Raw genomic sequence first — 23,622 nt, 5'->3', positions numbered from 1 at the left:
GTGAAAGACTCATTGATTATAACCTAAATTTTTATTTATTTATTTATTGATTATAACTGCTTTTGCACTAGGGGTTTCATCAACTAGTCGACTAGCCGACTAGTCGACTGTCACAACCACTAGTCGGCGCTGTCGGCCCTAATCGACTAGTCGGAAAACAAAATGGCGTCAGGCGCTGAGGTACCTATGCGTCCAAAACGGTCAAGGTCATGGAGTGCAGTGTCGCATTTGGTGCAATATAGATGGACACGCAAAACGGGACACATTCAGAATTAATAAACATTTAGTAAACTACAGAACAGCGCGAGTGGGAAATGGCGCACCTCACACGGGCAGGGCTACAAGAACGGACACTGCACTGGTGATATAAAACGCACACACACAGGTCTGTTAGATACTTTTAAGGTTGTCTAATATTTTTCTGACTAACAAATTACTGACACAGTAGGCTAAAGGGTAGATTTAAAAAAAGAAAAACGAAATTTAAATAAAGAAAAAACTAAATTTAAATAAAGAAAAAACGAAATTTACGCTAAATAAAACAAATGAAATTTAAATTAAGAAAAAACGAAATTTAAATAAAGAAAAAACGAAATTTAAAAAAGAAAAAAGAAATTTAAATAAAGAAAAAACGAAATTTAAATTAAGAAAAACGAAATTAAGTTAAATTAAAAACGAGATTAAGTTAAATTAAAAACGAGATTAATTTAGATTGATAATAACGGGTAAAAAGACTAATACATTTTGTTTCTATTATTCTATTTTCCACAATGTCAAAGCAACGCAGCTTAACCGAAAACACAAGCTCAGGCATGCACTTCGGTCCATACAAACTCCGCTGTTCTGCACTCTAGCGGTTCGAGCCGCGCCTGAATCGCGTGTCTCACGCAGGCAGTGTGCAAACTCCAACCTGTTAAGCTGAGACGCTCACGCCACGCAGCCAGTGTGTCGCAGGTGATACAAAAATATAGTGGTTCAGTATAACCTACATCAAACTTGTATCGGCCTATATGCTTAAATGATATTTGCTTAAAGATGCAATGAAAAATGCACAGTTAAAACTATATGCAAAAAATATGTCGTGATGTTGACAATGTTATTGTCTGAGGCTAGCCATGTGGCAATGTTTATCTGCAACGTTCGCTGATGCGCGTGGTGTGGCAGTTCATAACAAGAATGTTTTAATTACAAGAATGTTTTAAATGAATGCTGCTGTTTTTGTATTAACACAAGAATAACTGATGAATTTATTTATTATGTTATTTCTGAATTTCAAACATACATTTCCAATAATTCACCAGAACTCCTTCCTCTGTCTTCCTTAACAATGCGTTAATGCGTCAATTTAATGAATAAATAATTTAACGACTAGTCGACTAGTCGTCGACTGTTATGCAAAACTAGTCGACTAGCAAAAATCAGTAGTTGTGAAACCCCTATTTTGCACATGTAGTTTTTGATATTTCTCTTACTGTGAGTGTGTCGTAGAGGTCAGGTGATCTGGACTTGAGCTCAAGAGCTGCATATGTGCCTGCACTGGGATCATCGTTCTACAGGGAAACAGAGAGAAGAAATTTACAGCAAAAAAAAAAAAAAAGAACAGATTTTAAACATTGTGAGTTCATGGGCCCTATCTTGTTCCGGCGCAAACGTTCCCTGATGCTATTTTGCAGTTCCAGAAAACAATTCCACCACTGACCAGGAAAAACCTAGTCTAAAGTCAGTGGCGAGCTGCGCATGTTATTCATATGCTATTTAAGGGCGCATGCTTGGCCATAATCAATGTAGCGTGTGCACAACACGCATGCACTTTGATACTCTCATCTACACACAGCAGTTCTCATTTTTAGAAAACCATACATTATTACAAGGAACGATATTAACACACGAGGGAAATAGAACAAGCGTGCCTGCTCTTAAAGGGAATGTGAGATGTCGCTCTGATTGGTTTATTTCACGTTACGCCCAAACCACACCTATGAATAATGAAGCTACTTCAGACCAACCCATTTTAGATTTGCGTCGGGCGCAAGAGTCGTTTCAGATCGTTAAAACAGGACCCAATGTCTCAATCAGAGTTTGTCAGTTTGTTACGAGATGTTTGAGCAGTCTGATGATAATTTCACAACATATGATGTAATCTGACTTGATCACAAGTTGGACCAGCCATAAAAAAATATAAATATACAAAAAAGCCATTTTTTATTTTTGATCATCTCACCTCATTTATAGCAGATCTTCTGTTTATTCTTTTCTTCTGACTGTCAAAAACACAAACAAGTAATTTAATTGTTTCATATACAATGAATAATCAAATATATTTATGAATTAGTTCAATATATATATTTATGTACTCCTTATTAAGATTTTTATTTACATAATATATGATAATATTATGATGAAGATGATGATGATGAATAATCCTCCAGATGCCGCTGTGATCACAATCACATTCCCACCAGCAACATGAGGAACTGAAAGAGGAAGATCATCATGATTAACTCTCCAAACTGATGAATGATGTGAAGATACAGGAGTGTGTTAATAAAAGCTTCACATGTGACAGTTACAGCGCCTGAAATAACGTTACCCATGCAAGTACACTAAACGTTAGTTTCTAGCAAACACAAAAGACACAGAGACTGAGTGAACTCAATCTCACCGTCTTTAACTCAGTAAAAACAACAGACACCAACAGGGCCGGTGTCTGTAACTTAGGAAAACAAACAACGTTATTCCAGCAGATATTCTATCAAAGCTTGTGGCATCCATAGAAACTGTACAAGACAACATCAGCATCAATTTAGCAACATGTTAGTGTTTTATATCCGTTTACAAACTATATCAGGTTATGCTGGCTCCATAATTTAACATAAAATGTGTTAGAAGTTTATTTACGGGCTGCGAATTTGAGGTCGGACCGAACAATGTAAGGACTGCATCATCTTTGATGAGAAGCTTCTTTGAAAATTGACGAAGCAGTCATTCGTGAAATGGTCGAACATTGCTGTGGTATTTCTGAATAAATAGACATTAGCCACTGGTCTCTTGTATTAATGTTGTTCGGAAGCCTGTGCAATGACGGTGGGCAGTGTTCGGGGGGGCACTGAAGGCGGTGACTGAGTACTGAGCTACTTTATGCAGACTGTGTGCATGTGTCTGTGGATTGACTGTTGTGAAACTTATATGGTAGTTACACAGCTTCTAGACCTCTGTTATCATGAAAAATGCCAGGATATTTCAGTTTTGACAATATGGGACATTTAAAGTGTTGCGATGGGAATAGAGACGGACGGTGAGATGTGGAGAGATGTGTACCTGTGTCCGGTGAAGAAATAACCAGAGATAAAGCATATTAAAGGCTGAAGAGATGTTGAGAAGAAAGAGATGAAGTACCTGTTGAGGAGATCTGATGATCTGTGACGCTGCTGGATGGATTCATTTCTGATTCTCTTGTGACTGAAAATGAGCTGATTGTTGAAACCTCAGTGGTCTTGTTATCTGAAGGTGGAAATAAAAGATCGACCTGAATTTGATTATTAGATTTATACATTAGCACACTCCTCTGAACACTGCATTTAATGAACAACGCCTCAGCCTTTATATAATAATATGAAGCTGCTGATCCATCTACATTTCTGCCACAATAAACAGGAGAACTGATAATACTGTGGGTGAAGGGATCGTGATTGAGAGTAAAAGGAGCTTCTCAGACTTTGCAAGCATAGATGTGTCATGATCACCAAATATCATGAGAGAATTGTCAAACAATTCAAAAATCACATTTCTCAATTCTTGATGACTTGATCTCTCCCTCTTTAACCAGCAACACAATCTCTGAATAGACATCAATATCATAAATATTTATTTTTTACTTGTGCCAGTTAATCAAAGTTGAAACAGAATGAACAAATCACAGATCCTTGATTGTATTGCATTTTATAAAATGATCACTTTTCTGGATCTGGGGTTGTACAAGATTAATGACTTGATCTCTCACTCTCAGCTTGTTTCCATGCAGTTCATTTCTGCTATTAACAAATGTAATCACTTACCTTCTTTAACCAGCAACACAATCTCTGAATAGTCATCAGTATAAGTCTTCTCCACACCACACCAGTATTGGCCTTCATCCTCTGTTCTCAGATCAGTGATGGTGACGGTGAAAACTCTGGCCGTCGTGTCGTCAGTCAGAGAGAATCTCTCGTCTTTAGCTGGAGATCCTGATTTAACCATGATGTTTCTATATCCAGTGATGGGACACTCCCCTTTACAATAATACTTTGAATTTGATTCATATCCAGATTCATATGAGCATCTGATCTCAACTCTCTCTCCTCTGTATCCAGTAATTGTCTGTGAAGCTCCAACAACAACAGCTGAAAACACAAATATCATTATATAGAGCTGTTATGTGTGAGCAAGAGACATAAGCAGGCCAGAATAATAACTTACAAATATCATCCATATGAGTCTGATGATCATGTGATAACAGAGGAAAAACAAGAGAAGATGTCAAACTCTGTGTAAAAGAGCTGAGAGTCTCAAACTCACCTGTACAGATGCTGGAAAAGAGCAGCAGGACGTCCAACATGATGACATTTGACAAGCGTTTCGCTTAAATAAAAGACCAAATTCTGTGTGACAAACGTTACTGTCGTTCTCTTCCGTACTGAGAGAACAATGTGCGTCAGCAACTGAAATATATATTTCCTTCCTCTTCTGTATCTCTAACCACATCAGCTCTACACGACATCTTAAAAGAGCTCATTTACTCTGACAAACAACACATGCTTTGCTTATATACTGATCTAAACAACACAATACTTAGTTTCATTATATGAATGTCATATTTAAAAAAATCTAAATCAAAACTAAGATAAGGTTATTATTTGTATATTTTTAGGTTTTGTAACTGGTTTCGATTCCTTTTGAGTTTTAATCCTAATTCTTCCCATTAAGCAAAAGTATGTCCAAAAGACGTCTTTTCAATGTATTTGACACAAAAGTGTACGTTGAAAAGAGTTCTGCACGTCCAATACAAGGCTAAAAACTAGTTAAAATGTGGTAATTGTGGACATATTTTTATATTTAGACAATTGATATTATATTATATTACAATTTATACAAACAAACACTCTCAGGATTCATTCATTTTAAACTTATGTTTATTTCAGTGTATTTTCATTCATTCATCCATTTGTAACTGCAAAGCAACTCTTCAGAAAGTGTGTGTTTGTCCAAAAATCATTAAAAAAAAAAAAAAAAAAAATCCACTCACACATTTAGACAACTTAGCATCTGTAATTCACACATGGGCGTCGGAAGAAAAAAAAAAGTGGGTGGGTCCTCCCCCAGAAAATTTTTACTGGAGTAAATACCATGTATTCTGGTGCCTTTTAATTAAACAAGTAAACTAAACTAAACTAAACTAAACTCCACTTCACGTCGGGCGGTTCTTTGCCTCCACGTCGTGCATTAAATGCACAGCTATCCGTGGATTATCCCCCTAATTCCATGGTAATTTGCCAGCAATGACAACTTAAAGCTGTTATTGATGTTTGCAACGCAATATTTGACTAGAAGGGTACAACGGGCGGTTACTTTCGTCAGTTGCGGCTCGTTGAGAAATATAATGTAGCGATTTCAGCGGAAATGGAGTTTAATTTATTAGGGAATTCCTCAAGTGGAATGGATTTGACTGACGGCGCTCTGAAAAGCCAACAGACAAATGCGCTGAATTAGAGATGGTAAAAGTGAGTGGGTATAATATCATTGGTCTTAAAAAGTGGGTGGGTCTTGTCCCACCCATATACAATGGTTCCGACGCCCATGAATTGACACATCTTTGGATCATGAGAGAAACCAGATCTGAAGGAAAGACTTTCTTGCTTTGAGGAGACAGTGTTTCCCACTGAACCACTTGTGTTCCTCTTAATCACATTAATATTTACAGAATATTTCTGTCAGACGTCTACAGAACTTCTTATTGAGAATTACCAGGTTTCAGGTTTAAATGATTGTCGAACCCTCTATTGGCCTATTGTCTTTGTGGAGTCATTTGAAACAATAGATGAATAACAGAGCATTACTCTAACTCGCTTGCTGCTGAAATCAGCCCGAAGACACACCTGTAGAAAAAAAAAAAAGAAAAAAAACGTGGAAAATGATAAAGGTGTCATTGCTGTTGAAAATATTAGCTAACATTGGGATCTGAATTCATTAAACATTATACACAAAATTATTGCTAAGAATTGACTTAATTACAGTTTTAATGTCATTTAATGTGAGTCTGCTTTTAGCTATTATGCCAGCCACAGCTGGAACCAGCTTCCAGAAGAGATCAGATGTGCTCCTACAGTGGTCACATTCAAATCCAGACTCAATACACTTCTGTTTAGCTATGCATTTACTGAATGAGCACTGTGCCACTGTTCGTCCGACTGTACTGTATTGTATTTCATTTGATTTTTCTAAACTGTTTTAATTATTCTTGTTTCTTTTTATTATTTTAATTTCTTCTATGTAAAGCACTTTGAATTGCCATTGTGTATGAAATGTGCTATATAAATAAACTTGCCTTGCCTTGCCTTGCCTAATAAATAAGTGAATTCGCATGAATAAACTCACAATCTGTTGAGTTTTCTGACCTAGTTTTGCTTGAATGACATTTGAAACAAATCAGATCAAAACTGTCTGGAAACCACAAACAAATGAAAGTGAAACTTATGAAGGAGAAATTGAAGTGCGAGTCTCAAGCGGCTCCCTCTAGTGTTCAGGTGGTGTTCAGCACCACGGACAGCAGCTGATCTGCAGCAAATGACTGATTCATCACGACACACAAACACATTCACTGTCTGTTCAGACCATCTTCTGTTCTCATCTGAATAACTGACCATCAAGAGCTGCGTATGACAATGAAACACATTACATAAATCAACAGATCATTATAATTTGTTACATTTATATAGCGCTTTTTCTGAGACCTCAAAGCGCTTTACATAGATGGGGGAATCTCCTCAACCACCACCAGTGTGCAGCATCCACTTGGATGATGCGACGGCAGCCATATTGCACCAGAACGCCCACCACACACCAGCTTACTGGTGGAGAGGAGACAGTGATGAAGCCAATCAGTATATGGGGATGATTAGGAGGCCATGATGGACAGAGGCCACTGGGCAAATTTGGCCAGGACACCGGGGTTACACCCCTACTCTTTTTCGAAGGACATCCTGGGATTTTTAATGACCACAGAGAGTCAGGACCTCGGTTTAACGTCTCATCCGAAGGACGGTGCTCTTTTGGCAGTATAGTGTCCCCGTCACTACACTGGGGCATTAGGACCCACACAGACCACAGGGTGAGCGCCCCCTGCTGGCCTCACTAACACCTCTTCCAGCAGCAACCTGGTTTTCTCAGGAGGTCTCCCATCCAGGTACTAACCAGGCTCAGCCCTGCTTAGCTTCAGTGGGCAACCGGTCTTGGGCTACAGGGTGACATGGCTGCTGGCCATGCAAAAGAACAATTATCTTTAGTTATACACAAATACATATTTTTTTCTTAAGTATATTGAGCAAATAACAATCTGAAAACGGTCAATCACTCCGTAACATGTATTAAACAGTAGCGTAAACTGTATTAGTATCAGAGGGGTTTGTGGGTAATTGTGGAGTAGCATAAACCGTACTACAAGAATCAGAGGGGTTTGTGGGTAATTGTGGAGTAGCATAAACAGTGTTACAAGAATCAGAGGGGTTTATGGGTAATTTATCAGTGGCATAAACAGCTTTAGAAGAATCAGAGGGTATTATGGGTAACTGGGTGGTTTTGCAGTCAATGTGAAGTCTGGTGTCTTTAATCTCCTCATACACCGGTTGAGGAACCTGAGAACAGAGAAATTATTTACAGCTTTTGATGAAGGTCATTCATTCAAACACTTTCTTAGCAACAATTTAACCTTACACACCGCTTCACTGTTTTCTGTTCCAGGTTCAGATATTTTAGAGGCTGAATCGGGGGCTGTAAAACACATATAGTACATTAAATATAGTCATAAATAATGACAATAATAATTCACATTGATTCTAAATATATCAGACTTGCATTGACTAGTTGTGACCAGCAGGGGGAAGCAACATCTATTCACTCATTCCACAGACAACAATGTAATTGACTGGCAAACAACTATAAACATTATTCTGACAAATAAATGACTATGATAAACTTCTAAACTTCTGAAAACATTGTTGGCTGGTTTACCTCGAGTCTGATGCTTCTTGTAGAGAGTCACTATACATAACATGAATCCAATGATGAGCAGAAGCAGAATCACTGTCACGCCGATGATCAGAGATGAAGATGATGATGATGATGATGAAGATGGTGAAAATGATGATGATGATGGTGAAGATGATGATGATGGTGAAGATGATGATGATGGTGAAGATGATGATGGTTTAGATGATGATGATGATGGTGCTGAAGATGATGAAGATGGCAAAGGTGGTGGTGTTGGTTTTTGCTCTAAAAATAGAGAAAAGCATTCTTTGTGACAAACAGTATGTACTTTCTCAAGCTCTAAAACGTACAAGCTTTTTAAAACTTAAAAACTGTACGTCTTCCAAGTCACCTGTGATGTAGCCACCGTGCCTCTTTTATTAATTTGTTAAATGCTCATGTTAAACAAGCTGTTATTGAAATAAAGCTGTTTTTAATTGTCATTGATGACTGATTATTACAGTGTTCGCACATAGACCTATAATTCAGTGTAATCGACCTAAATGTTTTTACACAATTTTTCATTGAGGAGTAAGCTTCTATATAATCATTGTATTTGACAATGTTAATGTGTTTGTTCTTGGCGTAATAGATCTGCTACACTGCTGCTACTGTAGAGCAAGCCTAGAGACTCTCTCCTGCCAATACACTCACACACATGCTGCTACTGCACATGTAACATACATGAAATAACCCCAGGAGACAAGACATGAGAAAAGGCCAGAGTCCTCCGCCACACACACATCTTTTCCCAGTAGTTAAAGGCTGTTCAGTCAATGTCACAGTAGCTCAGCTTTACCCAGATGCTCTACATTTGGAGAATGGAGCACAGTTATGCAACAGCTGATACACAGGATAATGGGAGAAATAGACAATACAACCATACTGTAGCTGAACATGAAGCGATTTTATAATTTATTAACTTTGCACCAATGAAACTGTTATTTCCCTGTTTATTACTGTGAAGCTGCTTTGAAAACATATTGTGGCCTTATTTTATTTGATGGCAAATTTTCCTGTTCCTTTGTAGTTCATTTCTACTACAGGTACACTTCTAATAAATATAAGCACTTACCCAGTTTAACCAGCAACATAATCTCTGAGTAGACATCAGGTCCAGTCCTCTCCACACCACACCAGTATTGGCCTTCATCCTCTGTTCTCAGATCAGTGATGGTGACGGTGAAAACTCTGGCCGTCGTGTCGTCAGTCAGAGAGAATCTCTCGTCTTTAGCTGGAGATCCTGATTTAACCATGATGTTTCTAAATCCAATGATGAGACACTCCCCTTTACAAAAATACTTTGAATTTGATTCAAATCCAGATTTATATGAGCATCTGATCTCAACTCTCTCTCCTCTGTATCCAGTAATTGTCTGTGAAGCTCCAACAACAACAGCTGAAAACACAAATATCATTATATAGAGCTGTTATGTGTGAGCAAGAGACATAAGCAGGCCAGAATAATAATTTACAAATATCATCCATATGAGTCTGATGATCATGTGATAACAGAGGAAAAACAAGAGAAGATGTCAAACTCTGTGTAAAAGAGCTGAGAGTCTCAAACTCACCTGTACAGATGCTGGAAAAGAGCAGCAGGACGTCCAACATGATAAAATTTGACAAGCGTTTCGCTTAAATAAAAGACCAAATTCTGTGTGACAAACGTTACTGTCGTTCTCTTCCGTACTGAGAGAACAATGTGTGTCAGCAACTGAAATATATATTTCCTTCCTCTTCTGTATCTCTAACCACATCAGCTCTACACGACATCTTAAAAGAGCTCATTTACTCTGACAAACAACACATGCTTTGCTTATATACTGATCTAAACAACACAATACTTAGTTTCATTATATGAATGTCATATTTTTTTTAATCAAAATCAAAACTAAGATAAGGTTATTATTTGTATATTTTTAGGTTTTGTAACTGGTTTCGGTTTCTTTTGAGTTTTAATCCTAATTCGTCCCATTAAGCAAAAGTATGTCCAAAAGACGTCTTTTCAATGTATTTGACACAAAAGTGTACGTTGAAAAGAGTTCTGCACGTCCAATACAAGGCTAAAAACTAGATCAAATGTTGTAATTGTGGACATATTTTTATTTTTTTGACAATTTATATTGTATTATATTACAATTTATACAAACAAACACTCTCAGGATTCATTCATTTTAACTTTTAAATTTACATTTCAGTGTATTTTCAGTCATGGCAATTTCCATTTGTAACTGCAAAGCAACTCTTCAGAAAGTGTGTGTTTGTCCAAAAATCATAATTTTTATTTTTTTTAAATCCACTCACACATTTAGACAACTTAGCATCTGTAATTCACACATCTTTGGATCATGAGAGAAACCAGATCTGAAGGAAAGACTTTCTTGCTTTGAGGAAACAGTGTTTCCCACTGAACCACTTGTGTTCCTCTTAATCACATTAATATTTACAGAATATTTCTGTCAGACGTCTACAGAACTTCTTATTGAGAATTACCAGGTTTCAGGTTTAAATGATTGTCGAACCCTCTATTCGCCTATTGTCTTTGTGGAGTCATTTGAAACAATAGATGAATAACAGAGCATTACTCTAACTCGCTTGCTGCTGAAATCAGCCCGAATACACACCTGTAATAAAATAAAAATAAAATAAAATAATCAAACTTGGAAAATGATAAAGATGTCATTGGGATCTGAATTCATTAAACATTATACACAAAATTACTAAGGATTGCAAAGAATTGACTTAATTTCAGTTTTAATGTCATTTAATAAATAAGTGAATTTGCATTAATAAACTCACAATCTGTTGAGTTTTCCGACCTAGTTTTGCTTGAATGACATTTGAAACAAATCAGATCAAAACTGTCTGGAAAGCACAAACAAATGAAAGTGAAACTTATGAAGGAGAAATTGAAGTGCGAGTCTCAAGCGGCTCCCTCTAGTGTTCAGGTGGTGTTCAGCACCACGGACAGCAGCTGATCTGCAGCAAATGACTGATTCATCACGACACACACACACTCACTGTCTGTTCAGACGATCTTCTGTTCTCATCTGAATAACTGACCATCAAGAGCTGCGTATGACAATGAAACACATTACATAAATCAACAGATCATTAATGATCATTAAGTGGTTCATCTGGACAGTCTTGAGCTGCTGAGTTTGTAAGAACAAGAACATTACATTCCAATGAGATTTGATGTTAAAATAATAACTTTATTGTTGCAAAAGAACAATTATCTTTAGTTATACACACACACACATATATATATATATATATATATATATATATATATATATATGTATATATATATATATATATATTTATTTTTTTTTTATTTTTTTTTTTTAAGTATATTGAGCAAATAACAGTCTGAAAATGGTCAATCACTCCGTAACATGTATTTCCTGTAATGACTGGCTCATAACTAACATAATGACTGATCATAATCATTATTAAAGATGAACATCATCGGGATCATCTGTTTACTTCAGTACATGACGATGAGGATGATGATCACCAGGTCACTCTTGTAAAATATATTTTAATCTATAAACAACTGAACGTCTCCACTATTAAACAATAGCGTAAACTGTATTAGTATCAGAGGGGTTTATGGGTAGGCCTAATTGTGGAGTAGCATAAACTGTTTTAAAAGAATCAAAGGGATTTGTGGCTAATTGTGGAGTAGCATAAACAGTGTTACAAGAATCAGAGGGGTTTTTGGGTAACTGGGCGCTTTTGCAGTCAATGTGAAGTCTGGTGTCTTGATTCTCGTACACCATTTGATGAACCTGAGAAAGAGAAATTATTTACAGCTTTTGATGAAGGTCATTCATTCAAACACATTCTTATCAACAATTTGATTTTACACACCGCTTCACTGTTTTCTGTTCCAGGTTCAGATATTTTAGAGGCTGAATCGGGGGCTGTAAAACAAATATAGTAATAATGATAATAATAATTCACATTTAATAAAATGTAATAATATTTCACAACGATACGCAAGGTATCAGACTTGTACAGGTTTCACAGTGCATTGACTAGTTGTGACCAGCAGGGGGAAACAACATCTTTCCATCCACTCATTCCACAGACAACAATGTTATTCACTCTCAAATAGGTAACAAATAATATGCAAAGCAAACTATCCAACGACTAAGAAGAACGTTCTAAGAACTTCTTGTTTAGTTCCTTTTCGTGGTCACTACGAGTTACGTCAGTGACGACAAATGGGGTTTCGCTTAGAAAGCCTCAAACCTTCGAGTATACAAAACGAGCCAATGGCAAGAAAATGCCATGGGTCTGCGGAATTTGCATAGCGTAACTCCGCCCCACCTCGAGGGTATATAAGGAAGTACGCTGGCAACATGCAGATATGTTTTCGCTTCGGAGCCAAGAGTTCTCTTCACTCCTACAAGCCACTCTGAATCATCTTCACTCTACGAGACGAACGGCTCTTCAGTGTGTTGGTGTGACGGCGTGTTCCAGCGAGATCGCATTGCCTGCTGCTGATCTGTGCAGTGATCTGCCGACAGTGTGTGTGTTTCTCTCTGGGCGCTTCAGCACTCTGCTGAGCTTTTTCCTCTCTCTAAAAGAGCTGCACGCGGCACGTCTTTTTCAAGACGGCTCGACCGTGTATTTACTGGATGTGGGCGCGTGATTGATCTGCCTAACGGTCATGAGCGCTGTTTCGCGTGTTGGGCTTAATCACGCTCGGCAGCGCTCGTGGATGATTCATGTTTTCATTGCGGGAACATGACCATCGCGATGTTTATAGATCGAGACTCAATGATCTCCGTGTGAGAGTCCCCTCTGCCACACCCCAATCTATCTCTTCCTAAATGAGAGGGGATACTTTGGCTGGTGGCCAGGGTGATCTGAGGGTTATGCTGTGGCATAATACCGACGGGCATTCCTCGGGCCACGCCCCCCTCCACATCGCAAACCGTGGGGCTTCCGTGTGTACTCAGAATACTCAGAATAATCAAAGATCTAAATGAATTAATAATCAATATTTATGACTATTTTCTAATAAGAAACAAGATCGAAATTTGATTATCATTTGAAATTGCTGTCAGATTAAGCGTGGAGCTAAAGTAATATTGAAACTAAAATTCTAATAAATTTAGTGAGCTTCACTGGAGCGCTGAAAAGACATACACGCATTATACCTTCGCCCAGGCTGTTGGACTCCCTCATTGGGCGGTCTTTACATGACCATGCTTTCCTGGGCGCCGCCCTCCCCCAAGTGCTGTAGGCTTGACGATTGGTTCCTGGGTGCGTGTTGCTCTACGGCACTCGCCCCCCAGTGCCTTTCTCCCAGACGTGCATCAGGACGCCTCCGGCTCGCGAGAGTCCCCATGACTTATTGCGGCCCACGGGCGTCCTCCGCCTTCGCTGCACTCGATCGCGTGACGATCATGGGCTGTATGTTCTCTGTCTCTATCGTGGCACAGGCATGCAGTGCTGTGTGTCGCCTTCTCCTTTTAGGCAGTGCTGACCCGGGAGTTCTGTAAGACCAGGCCGCCGTGGAATGCTGGTCCTTCCCTGGCCAACACTGACAGAATGTGGAATCTCGACCACGCCCCCACGCAGGGACGCTATGCCTCCCATGTCCGGGCTGGTTGATCCGCCACGCACACTACTGACCTCGCTCTACGGGCGACATCGGTACCTGCGTGATTCCTGGGCCAGGTGATGTCCACAAGTGTGGTCCAGGAATGGGCTCAGCCAGGTTGATGTGAGGGAGTCTGAGAATTCATTTTCTTTGCTCCCCCATGTCCCAGGCTGGGCTCCTCGGCGGTGTGGTTGAGGACTGTACCCTACAGTCTTCGACCCCTCAGAAGCAGACTGAGGCCTTCTGCACCAACGGTCATCCGTCCGTGCGGTCTCCTTAGTCTGCTTCCCGACGAGGCCGCCTCCCTGCGGCCCCTCCCCTCGAGCCTTCACTGGCCCTGAGCAGGAGAGGGTTGCAGGAGGGCGGCATCGCCCGTCTCCGCCCCTTAGCCAGCTAAATTCCTGGCTAGGCAGCACTCTCGAGACGGCCGGCTTCCTCGGTGGTGTGGTTGTGGACTTTACCCTACAGTCTTCGACCCCTCAGAAGCGGACTGAGGTCTTCTGCACCAATGGTCATCCGTCCATGCGGTCTCCTTAGTCTGCTTCCCGCCGAGGCCGCCTCCCTGCGGCCCCTCCCCTCGAGCCTTCACTGGCCCCGGGCAGGAGGAGGATGCGTGAGGGCGGCACCGCCCGTCTCTGCCCCTTAGCCTGCCAAACGCCAGGCTAAGCAGCACTCTTGAGACGGGCAGCTTAGAGTTAGGGCTCAGTTCTTCTCAGGAGCTGGTAGCAGGGCCACTCCTTCCCCCGGTGGAGTGCCAGGGGAGAATCTCTTGTTTCAAGAACTGATGCCCCTTCCTCCGAGCCTCAAGAGGCTGTGGATGACAGTGCGCGCTGCTCACGAGCCTCGCCACTCTCGTCCCCCTCTGTCGCCAGACCCTTGCCAGAGCACGCCCCTGTGGAACGCTGGTCCTTCCCTGCCCTCCTCTGGCAGGACGCGGCTAATGACCGTGCCCCCACACCGGGCCGCTATGCCACCCACGTCCGGGCCGGTCATTCCGCCTCGCTGCACCACCAAGGGTACGTCTGTGGTTTGCATGACCCCACTGGTACAGTTCTTGGGAGCCTGGCTAGAGCTTCCCAGACTGTCCCGCTGGGTCGCATACCAGTATGCGGTTCTCCCATTCGGACTAGCCCTGTCTCCTCGCATCTTCACGAAAGTCGTCAAGGCAGCCCTTGTTCCTCTATGGGAACACGGGGTTCGCATCCTGAACTATCTCGACGACTGGCTGATCCTAGCTCACTCTCGAGACCAGGTTTGCGAACACAGGGACCTAGTGCTCCGGCACCTAGCTTGTCTGGGCCTTCGGGTCAACTGGGAGAAGAGCAAACTCTGCCCCATGCAGAGGATCTCTTTTCTCGGTATGGAGATCGACTCGGTCGCCGTGTGCGCACAGCTTTCGAATGAGCGCGCGCAGTCACTGCTGATTTAACTCCGTTAATTCGAGGGCAAGAGTGCGGTTCCACTGAAACTATTTCAGAGGCTCCTGGGGCATATGGCATCCGCAGCTGCAGCAACGCCGCTCGGATTGCTTCATATGAGGCCACTTCAGCACTGGCTTTGAGATAGAGTCCCGAGGTGGGCATGGCAACACAGCACGCTCCGAGTCCCAGTGACTCTGGCCTGCCGTCAGACCTTCACCTACATTCCCACCGTATGTCGCAACTCGCCCGCCACCTCCTAATATGCAGTCAGAAGCATCTGAGGTCGCTTCGAGCCATTTACATTCCAGGAGACCTGAACTGTACAGCCGACGACCTCTCACGGTTTCAGCCTCTCCCTGGAGAATGGAGACTCCATCCCCAGACGGTTCAGCTGATTTGGGATCAGTTCGGGGACGCACAGGTAGACCTGTTTGCCTCCCACGACTCGTCCCATTGCGAACTGTTTTATTCCCTGAGGGCACGCTCGGCACGGATGCACTGGCGCACAGCTGGCCGCGGGGCCTCCGCAAGTATGCGTTTCCCCCAGTGAGCCTTCTTGCACAGACCCTGTGAAAGATCAAGGAGGACGTGGAGCAGGTCATTTTGGTTGTCCCTTATTGGCACAACCAGACCTGGCTCTCCAAACTAGTACTCCTCACGATAGCACCTCCCTGGCCAATTCCTCTAAGGAAGGACCTCCATTCTCAGAGCAGGGCACCCTGTGGCACCCTCGCCCCGATCTTTGGAACCTCCACATGTGGCTCCTGGACAGGACGAGGCAGGTTTGAGTACCCTACCACCAGCGGTGGTGGCTTCCATCACTTCCGCTAGAGCATCGTCCACGATACATGCCTATACGTTGAAGTGGAACCTCTTCGTCAACTGGTGCTCTTCCCGTTGTGAATACCCCACAAAATGCCCGATCACTTTCGTGCTTTCCTTCCTGCTAGAAGGGTTGGAGCGAAGGCTGTCTCCCTCCACCATGAAAGTGTATGTTGTCGCCATTGCCGCACATCACGATGCAGTTGAAGGTAAGTCTCTGGGAGAGCACGACCGGATCATCAGGTTCCTGAGAGGAGCGAGGAGACTGAATCCTCCGCGCCCTCCTCTCGTACCCTCTTGGGACCTCTCAGTAGTGTTAACTGCCCTGCAGAGTGCTGTTAGGGCTCTGCAATCAGTGGAGCTTAAGTTCCTGTCAATGAAGACAGCGCTCCTGGTTGCATTGGCCTCCATCAAGAGAGTAGGGGACCTGCAGGCATTTTCGATTGACGAAGCGTGCCTGGAATTCGAGCTGGCTAACTCTCACGTGATCCTGAGAGCTCGGCCTGGATATGTGCCCAAGGTTCCCACTACTCCCTTTCGAGATCAAGTGGTGAACCTGCAAGCGCTGCCCTTGGAGGAGGCAGACCCAGCCTTGGCACTGCTCTATCCAGTCCGCACCATCCGCGCCTACGTAGACAGAACACAGTGTTCAGAACCTCAGACCAGCTCTTTTTTTTTTATGGTGGGAAGCTGAAGGGAAAGGCTCTCTCCAAGCAGAGGTTGTCTTACTGGATAGTGGACACCATTGCTTGGCATTCCAGCAGCAAGGTCGACTGTGCCCCCTTGGTGTGAAGGCCTACTCCACCCGGAGTGTGGCCTCCTCTTGGGCTCTAGCGCATGGCGCCTCGCTAACAGACATCTGCAGAGCTGCAGGCCGGGCGACACCTAACACATTCGCGAGATTCTACAATCTCTGAGTGGAGCCAGTTTCTTCTCATGTACTTGCTTCAACCAGCCGGTACTAGATTCTGCTCAGGTGTCTTCGCTTGCTCGCCATTCCTCTCCACGGACAGGATACATGCGATTATTCTCCTCAGGTGAGCCTCCCCGCAGGCCCTGAGTTCCTCCAGCACTGTCGACGTCAACGCCAGAGTTATGCCACTGGCAGCTTTCGCGCTTGGCTAGATGCCGCCATGTGCATGTTTCCCCCTCTGGGCGTCCCCCACATGTGTATTTCCGCTGTAAGCCTCTCTGAGCATGTGTCCATGTATAAATAACATTTGTGTGTTAATTTTTTAGAAACGATAGATGAAAAGACCAGATGAACAAACTTTCTTCTGTTACTGGAAGAATGTTTGTTCATAACATTGAGAGAACCTTACCAGAATGTTAGCTAAAGTTCTGAGAACATTTCGTTAGCTGGTTTACCTCGAGTCTGATGCTTCTTGTAGAGAGTCACTATACATGACATGAATCCAATGATGAGCAGAAGCAGAATCACATTCACGCCAATGATAAGAGATGAACCTGAGAAAACAGGAGATATAAAACACAACAAGAATCTGATTCTCTCTTAATATCTACAGGCAAATGTATAAAAACATTTTTATCATTAATCACCAGAATACCATTCGAGATAGATGGAGAAGCTGATGTGAAATCAGATGTTGATGGCTGGGAATTTTGTAAAATAGGTGATGGTGATGGTGGTGGTGATGATGATGATGATGATGATGACGATGATGAGGATGAGGATGACAGGGGTGGTGGAAATGTGTTTTGCTCTTAAAGACAAAGACATTAGCTGTGACAAATGATGTACACACTTTCAAACGTTAAATGCTTTTGAAACATCATACAGTTTCCTTTTAGTAAATGGTAAATCCTTTTCATTTTACATTTATTATTATATTATATTTTATTTATAATTTATTATATACTTTATATATTTATTATTTGTATAAACTTTTCTTTTTTTTCAACTCATGTGAAAATGAATAGCCTTTCATTATGATCATACTACACCTTCAACTATAAATATCACCAAATACAACTTGGGATTACCGGTATGTAAATATTGATATATATCATGTCTCTAGTAGAACATACACTCCAAATGTGCTTATCGCACACGCTTTTTTAGCTCCTTCTTGTCTACTTCAAGGGAACATTTAGCAATGTATGTGCACATCATGATGTCTTATTGTACCTTCAGTTGTTCTGAACTTCCTGTTGACTAATAAAGTCTATCTTAGTGCCGACATTTGCCCTGTAACATGCATTTGTGCTAAAAACACTGCAAACTTCATTTTCTATTTTTCAATACAAATATCTAAACAATCTTGAATCAAGATACATTTATTTGATATTCAAAATGACATATAATTTCTGCAAATTTGATAAAAAATTAAGTGAGTTCATGCTTTAAACAAGATAATATATCTGCCAATGTGACTTAAATTATAAGGAAAACTATTTTTGCCAAAAAATATGTGTGGTCATTTGACCATTTGTGATGGTCAAGTTCAAAATACATCTGGGTTACTCACTTGTTATAATGTTCAGCTTCACTTCAGTGTAGAAATCTATTTCTTTAGGGATATCAACTGCACACTGGTACGTCCCAGAATCCTCTTCTCTCAGATCTCTGATGGTCACAGTGAAGACTGCTGAACTTGTGTTGTCATACAGAGAGAATCTATCCTTCTGAATCCATTTATCTTTCTCTTCAGCCCTGATGAGGTCAGAGCACCATCCAATCTGCAGTGTATCTGGCTTCTGACCTCTACAAAAATACTTAGTTTTTTGAGTATATTTTTTCTCATATTTGCATTTGATCGTGACTCCGGCCCTTGAACATCCTGTCACGCTCATGTAGGTCATGACACCTACAACAAACCAGCACATTTTAATACATCACTACAATATGTTGATTATGAGGCTTAAATATTCAAACTGCTTGCAAACATTTTGTCAGATTCTTACCAGGAATCATCAGCAGAGCTAAAGTGAAGATCTTCATTCTTCTCTCTTAAACCTTTTGTATCAGTAGGTTCAGTTCTTCTGAAGCTCTGAGTGTGTTTCAGGGTTTCCTGGTAGTGTTTTCGTCATGAATGTGATGATCTGTAAGACTGGGGCTTTAATGATCTGTAAGACTGGGGCTTTATTAATGCTGTTCATTGATTCAAGTAAATGTTTTGACATTTGGGTTTAAAGTGTAAAGTTTAAAGTGTATATTCTACAATATATGGTGTAAAAACGTCTGAGTGCTGCCCTCTTCAGGTTGAACGGTGGCTACTGCAGTTTAATTTTTCTATTGAGAGTTGTGGTACCCTCTGACGATGATGCTGACTTCCTCTTCCTTTGTCTTCTGCTGCTGAATGTGTCACAGGTACAACTGAAACAGAGAGAGAGAGAGAAAGAGAGATCGCGTAAAAATGCATCACCAACATAAGAACAAACCCTTGATTTCCACATTCTCCATTCATGGATAAATTTAGTTCTGAAGAACCTACAGAAAACACACTCACATTTTACAGCACGTTTGATCACACTGTTTATGTTTAAGTCAATGATTAGAGTTTAATTAAATATGCTACATTTATTCATTTAGCAGACATTTAGACATGTAAACATATCAGCAATTTATCAGAATCCAATAACAGCCAAAGCAGAAGTAAAACTGTGGAACAGAAGTAAAAAAAAATATATATATATTGATATATGACCATATGACAATGGGTGATACAAACACAGCAACTTAAATAGCAAGGCAAACAAGTTTAATGACACACAGCTGAACTAAAAAGTAATAATTTCTGTTAACATGACAACTATAGACTGGTGGGAAAACTGAACAAAGGAAGACAGGAAACTGGTGAAAACTAAAAGTCCATGATAATGAAACTAAGTGTCTGTTACATAACGCCCCTCCCCAGAAGGCGCGACCTCACGCCATAACCAAAACAGCAGATGAGGGCAGGTGGGTGGTGGTTTTGGAGGAGGACGAGGTGGTGACGGGAGGATTGGCCATGGTGTTGCAGACCCAGAGTGCAGTTAGGACGACAGACTGTTGTACTGAAATATGATGATGTTGTGTTTGTAAAAGAGCTTATAGCTGAAATCAGTGTCTGATACACTAACACTGAATTCAACAAAATACATTCATTTGTTCTATTGTCTTCTGTAGAGCTGCTTAATAGCTGAAAATGTAGTGATTTAAAATGTATTAATTTTGCAACAACAAAACTGTTATTGCCCTGTTTATTACTGTGAAGCTGCTTTGAAACAATAATGTGGCCTTATTTTATTTTATGGCAAATTTTCCTGTTCCTTTGTAGTTCATTTCTACTACACATACCCTTCTAATAAATACTATAAGCACTTACCCAGTTTAACCAGCAACACAATCTCTGAGTAGACATCAGGCAAAGGCACAGTCCTCTCCACACCACACCAGTATTGGCCTTCATCCTCTGTTCTCAGATCAGTGATGGTGACGGTGAAAACTCTGGCCGTCGTGTCGTCAGTCAGAGAGAATCTCTCGTCTTTAGCTGGAGATCCTGATTTAACCATGATGTTTTTATTTCCATAGTTACACTCCCCTTTACAAAAATACTTTGAATATGATTCATATCCAGATTCATATGAGCATCTGATGTCAAATCAGGACCCCAAGAAGAATAGCTGCAGCACGGCTGTAGCTAATGGGGATCCTTTCAATAAAAAACTAAAAAAAATAAAAAAAAATAAAAAAAATAAAACTCTCTCTCCTCTGTATCCAGTAATTGTCTGTGAAGCTCCAACAACAACAGCTGAAAACACAAATATCATTATATAGAGCTGTTATGTGTGAGCAAGAGACATAAGCAGGCCAGAATAATAACTTACAAATATCATCCATATGAGTCTGATGATCATGTGATAACAGAGGAAAAACAAGAGAAGATGTCAAACTCTGTGTAAAAGAGCTGAGAGTCTCAAACTCACCTGTACAGATGCTGGAAAAGAGCAGCAGGACGTCCAACATGATGAAATTTGACAAGCGTTTCGCTTAAATAAAAGACCAGATTCTGTGTGACAAACGTTACTGTCGTTCTCTTCCGTACTGAGAGAACAATGTGTGTCAGCAACTAATATTAACATTTCCTTCCTCTTCTGTCTCTCTAACCACATCCAGCTCTACAGGACATCATAAAAGAGCACGTGACCCTGGACCACAAAACCAGTCAAAAGGGTAAATCTTTTTCATCATCCAAGCTGATATACACAAATATACCTGTGCGACTTGTGATGGTTTTGTGGTCCAGGGTCACACTTACTCTGATAAACTTAACATGGTTTGCTTATATAGTCATCTAAACAGCACACTTAGTTGTATATTGTATATTTTAGGTTTTGTGTCTCAGTTTCTTTTGAGGTTTTTTTTTTTTTTTTTGCGTACAGATATTCCCTGTAATCTTTAAATCTTAATGTAATGAGCAAACTACTGTTCAAAATGGTTTCATATAAAATATCACAGCACTGGACAGGTTGAGTATTTCCATGAATATAAGGCTTGAGAGTTTGAAACTAGCCTGTATACGAGTCGTTTCATGAGTTCACTGTCTGTTTGCAGCTGATTTCAGTCAAACTGAGTCATTTTAGATGGAGATTTGAAACATTTTAATAGTGACAGGAGCATGTCGAAGCTCTGTAGTATTTTTCATCACGTGTAGAGGGCGCTATGTAGCGCAGCTCTCCAGTTGCTGATAAATATGAGTTTCTCCGCAGAACTGGACTGCTTTAAACTTGGGTTGTTTTCCCCTGCAAGTTGAAGGTCTGACACATTGAATATGTCAATGATGGGCAACGTCGGTCCTGGAGTGCCGCTGTCCTGCAGAGTTTAGCTCCAGTCCTGATCAAACACACCTGAACAAGCAAATCAGTGTCTTCAGGATTACTCGAAGGCAAAAAAAAAAGTGTACCGTGTGCACAGCTTAAACAGGCTAAAAAGAAGGGTAGGCATATTTTATTTTATTACTTTATTTAACTAAATGAAGTGTACTAATTACAAAAAAATATGGAAATTCACACCATTTTTTTTTTCTTTCTGTTATCCACTTAGCAACCTAACTTACTATGAACTTTATATAAACATTATACACTTTATAAACTGTGTTTTGTACAGAAAAGTGTGTCAAAATCTCGATTCATTAAAGGGTAACTAAACCCTAAAACAACTTTTTTTTAGTTAATGATCTGTAAGACTGGGGCTTTATTAATGCTGTTCATTAATTCAAGTAAATGTTTTGACATTTGGGTTTAAAGTGTAAAGTTTAAAGTGTATATTCTACAATATATGGTGTAAAAACGTCTGAGTGCTGCCCTCTTCAGGTTGAACGGTGGCTACTGCAGTTTAATTTTTCTATTGAGAGTTGTGGTACCCTCTGACGTCAGCTAACCAGGCCGTTGCCTACAGAGAGACACGTCTCATATGGTAAATAGTAAATGGACTGCGTTTATATAGCGCTTTCAACAGACCCATGGCCACCAAAGCACATTCACCCATTCATTCACTCATTCATACACCGACGCACACAGATGCAGGAACATACATTGATAATTTACTAGTTAATATAAATAATACTTTTTTTTTCTTCAATAAACAATCATTTAACATGTCTGATTTTCTACAGGTAAAGATTTGAACACTCACCTCTGTATTCTGCTGCATGTTTTGCTGAAATAAAGCTGAATGGAGCATGAGAATAAAAAGACCAGAGCTGTGTCCGAAACCGGTCCCTATCCACTATAGTGCACTATATCGGGTGTCGGCCATTTTCTCGTGGGGGGGGTTCTACCTTTTTTATTAATCATTACTTGAATAAAACATATTAAAACATTGAGACAATATCATATAGATGAATGTTAAAATTAAATGAACTGATATTAAGGTAAATTATATAGGTATATTATTATTTTTAATTTGAAAAATAATTATATTATAATTATATTATATTATAATTATTATTAAAATTATTTTAATATAAAAATATTTTTATTAAAATATATTATTTAGGCATTAACTCAATTTAGTGTGTTTTACTATAAGCCATGTGTTTTAATAATTTGTGGCATTGTTGTTAAAGCTGCCGTCGGCAACATTTTTTTGATCATATTCAGAGTAATCGACACTATAATCCGACAGAACAACATAAATAAGGTGGTTTTAGAAAAAAACCCGAGCTTCTAACTCCACCTGGAGCGTGTTATTTGTTTTGCAAAAATCCACCGCTCCCGCTTCATCAGGTCCAATCAGCGCAGGGGGGTGTGAGATTTGACTGTCAATCACAGGTCGTGCACACGCCACAGATCCCCCCTCACTCGCGCACGTTAATATCACATGCACACGCCACGCCTGAAGTTCGCCTGGAGATTGCATGAAGCGTGATGGCGGAGAGAAAATCTACTAACAAGCTTCCAATTCCTCGGTTATTGCTATCTATGGATAGATTAGCCAGGGCAGCCTACCTCCGAGTCCATGGTGTTGATAGA

At 40.6% G+C, this 23,622-nt stretch overlaps 3 protein-coding genes across 6 annotated transcripts in view; all 3 read right to left on the bottom strand.

The window, feature by feature from the left end:
• LOC309493731 (polymeric immunoglobulin receptor-like) overlaps window positions 1-10,009 on the bottom strand; it is a 60,169-nt gene extending 50,160 nt beyond the window's left edge. For 2 of the 3 annotated variants that reach the window (XM_082162945.1, XM_082162946.1), the window contains exons 1-3: window positions 9,855-10,009; window positions 9,356-9,679; window positions 4,056-4,379 (exon numbers count right to left, since the gene is read on the bottom strand). In XM_082162945.1, the coding sequence (XP_082019071.1) occupies window positions 4,056-4,379; window positions 9,356-9,679; window positions 9,855-9,894 (688 nt within the window). In that variant the 5' untranslated portion in view covers window positions 9,895-10,009. Of the gene's footprint in view, window positions 1-1,472; window positions 1,551-2,221; window positions 2,262-2,377; window positions 2,475-3,396; window positions 3,502-4,055; window positions 4,380-9,355; window positions 9,680-9,854 lie in introns of all 3 variants that reach the window. The other variant, XM_082162947.1, reaches the window with a different exon arrangement.
• The window catches only part of LOC309493706 (polymeric immunoglobulin receptor-like), a 184,608-nt gene that overhangs the window by 83,115 nt on the left and 77,871 nt on the right, over window positions 1-23,622 (bottom strand). The gene's annotated exons all lie outside the window — the stretch shown is intronic.
• LOC309493789 (uncharacterized protein) lies at window positions 11,620-21,248 on the bottom strand. Of its 2 annotated transcripts, XM_082163035.1 has the most exons (8): window positions 20,475-20,613; window positions 19,428-19,483; window positions 19,072-19,206; window positions 18,636-18,974; window positions 17,715-17,870; window positions 17,515-17,613; window positions 12,160-12,212; window positions 11,622-12,077 (listed from the first exon to the last, which is right to left on the bottom strand). In XM_082163035.1, the coding sequence occupies exons 3-8, from the start codon at window positions 19,106-19,108 to the stop codon at window positions 11,859-11,861; spliced, it is 903 nt and encodes a 300-aa protein (XP_082019161.1). In that variant the 5' UTR covers window positions 19,109-19,206; window positions 19,428-19,483; window positions 20,475-20,613; the 3' UTR covers window positions 11,622-11,858. The 2 variants fall into 2 exon arrangements, with proteins under 2 accessions (XP_082019160.1, XP_082019161.1); XM_082163034.1 differs by lacking the exons at window positions 19,072-19,206; window positions 19,428-19,483 and adding an exon at window positions 21,076-21,248 and having other exon boundaries at window positions 11,620-12,077; window positions 18,636-18,857; window positions 20,475-20,900.

Source organism: Leuciscus leuciscus, assembly GCF_965113295.1.
Source record: "Leuciscus leuciscus genome assembly, chromosome: 3".
In the NCBI taxonomy this organism is placed as follows: Eukaryota; Metazoa; Chordata; class Actinopteri; order Cypriniformes; family Leuciscidae; genus Leuciscus; species Leuciscus leuciscus.
The sequence above is the reverse complement of the archived record's forward strand: the minus strand, read 5'-3'. Positions and strand labels throughout refer to the sequence as shown.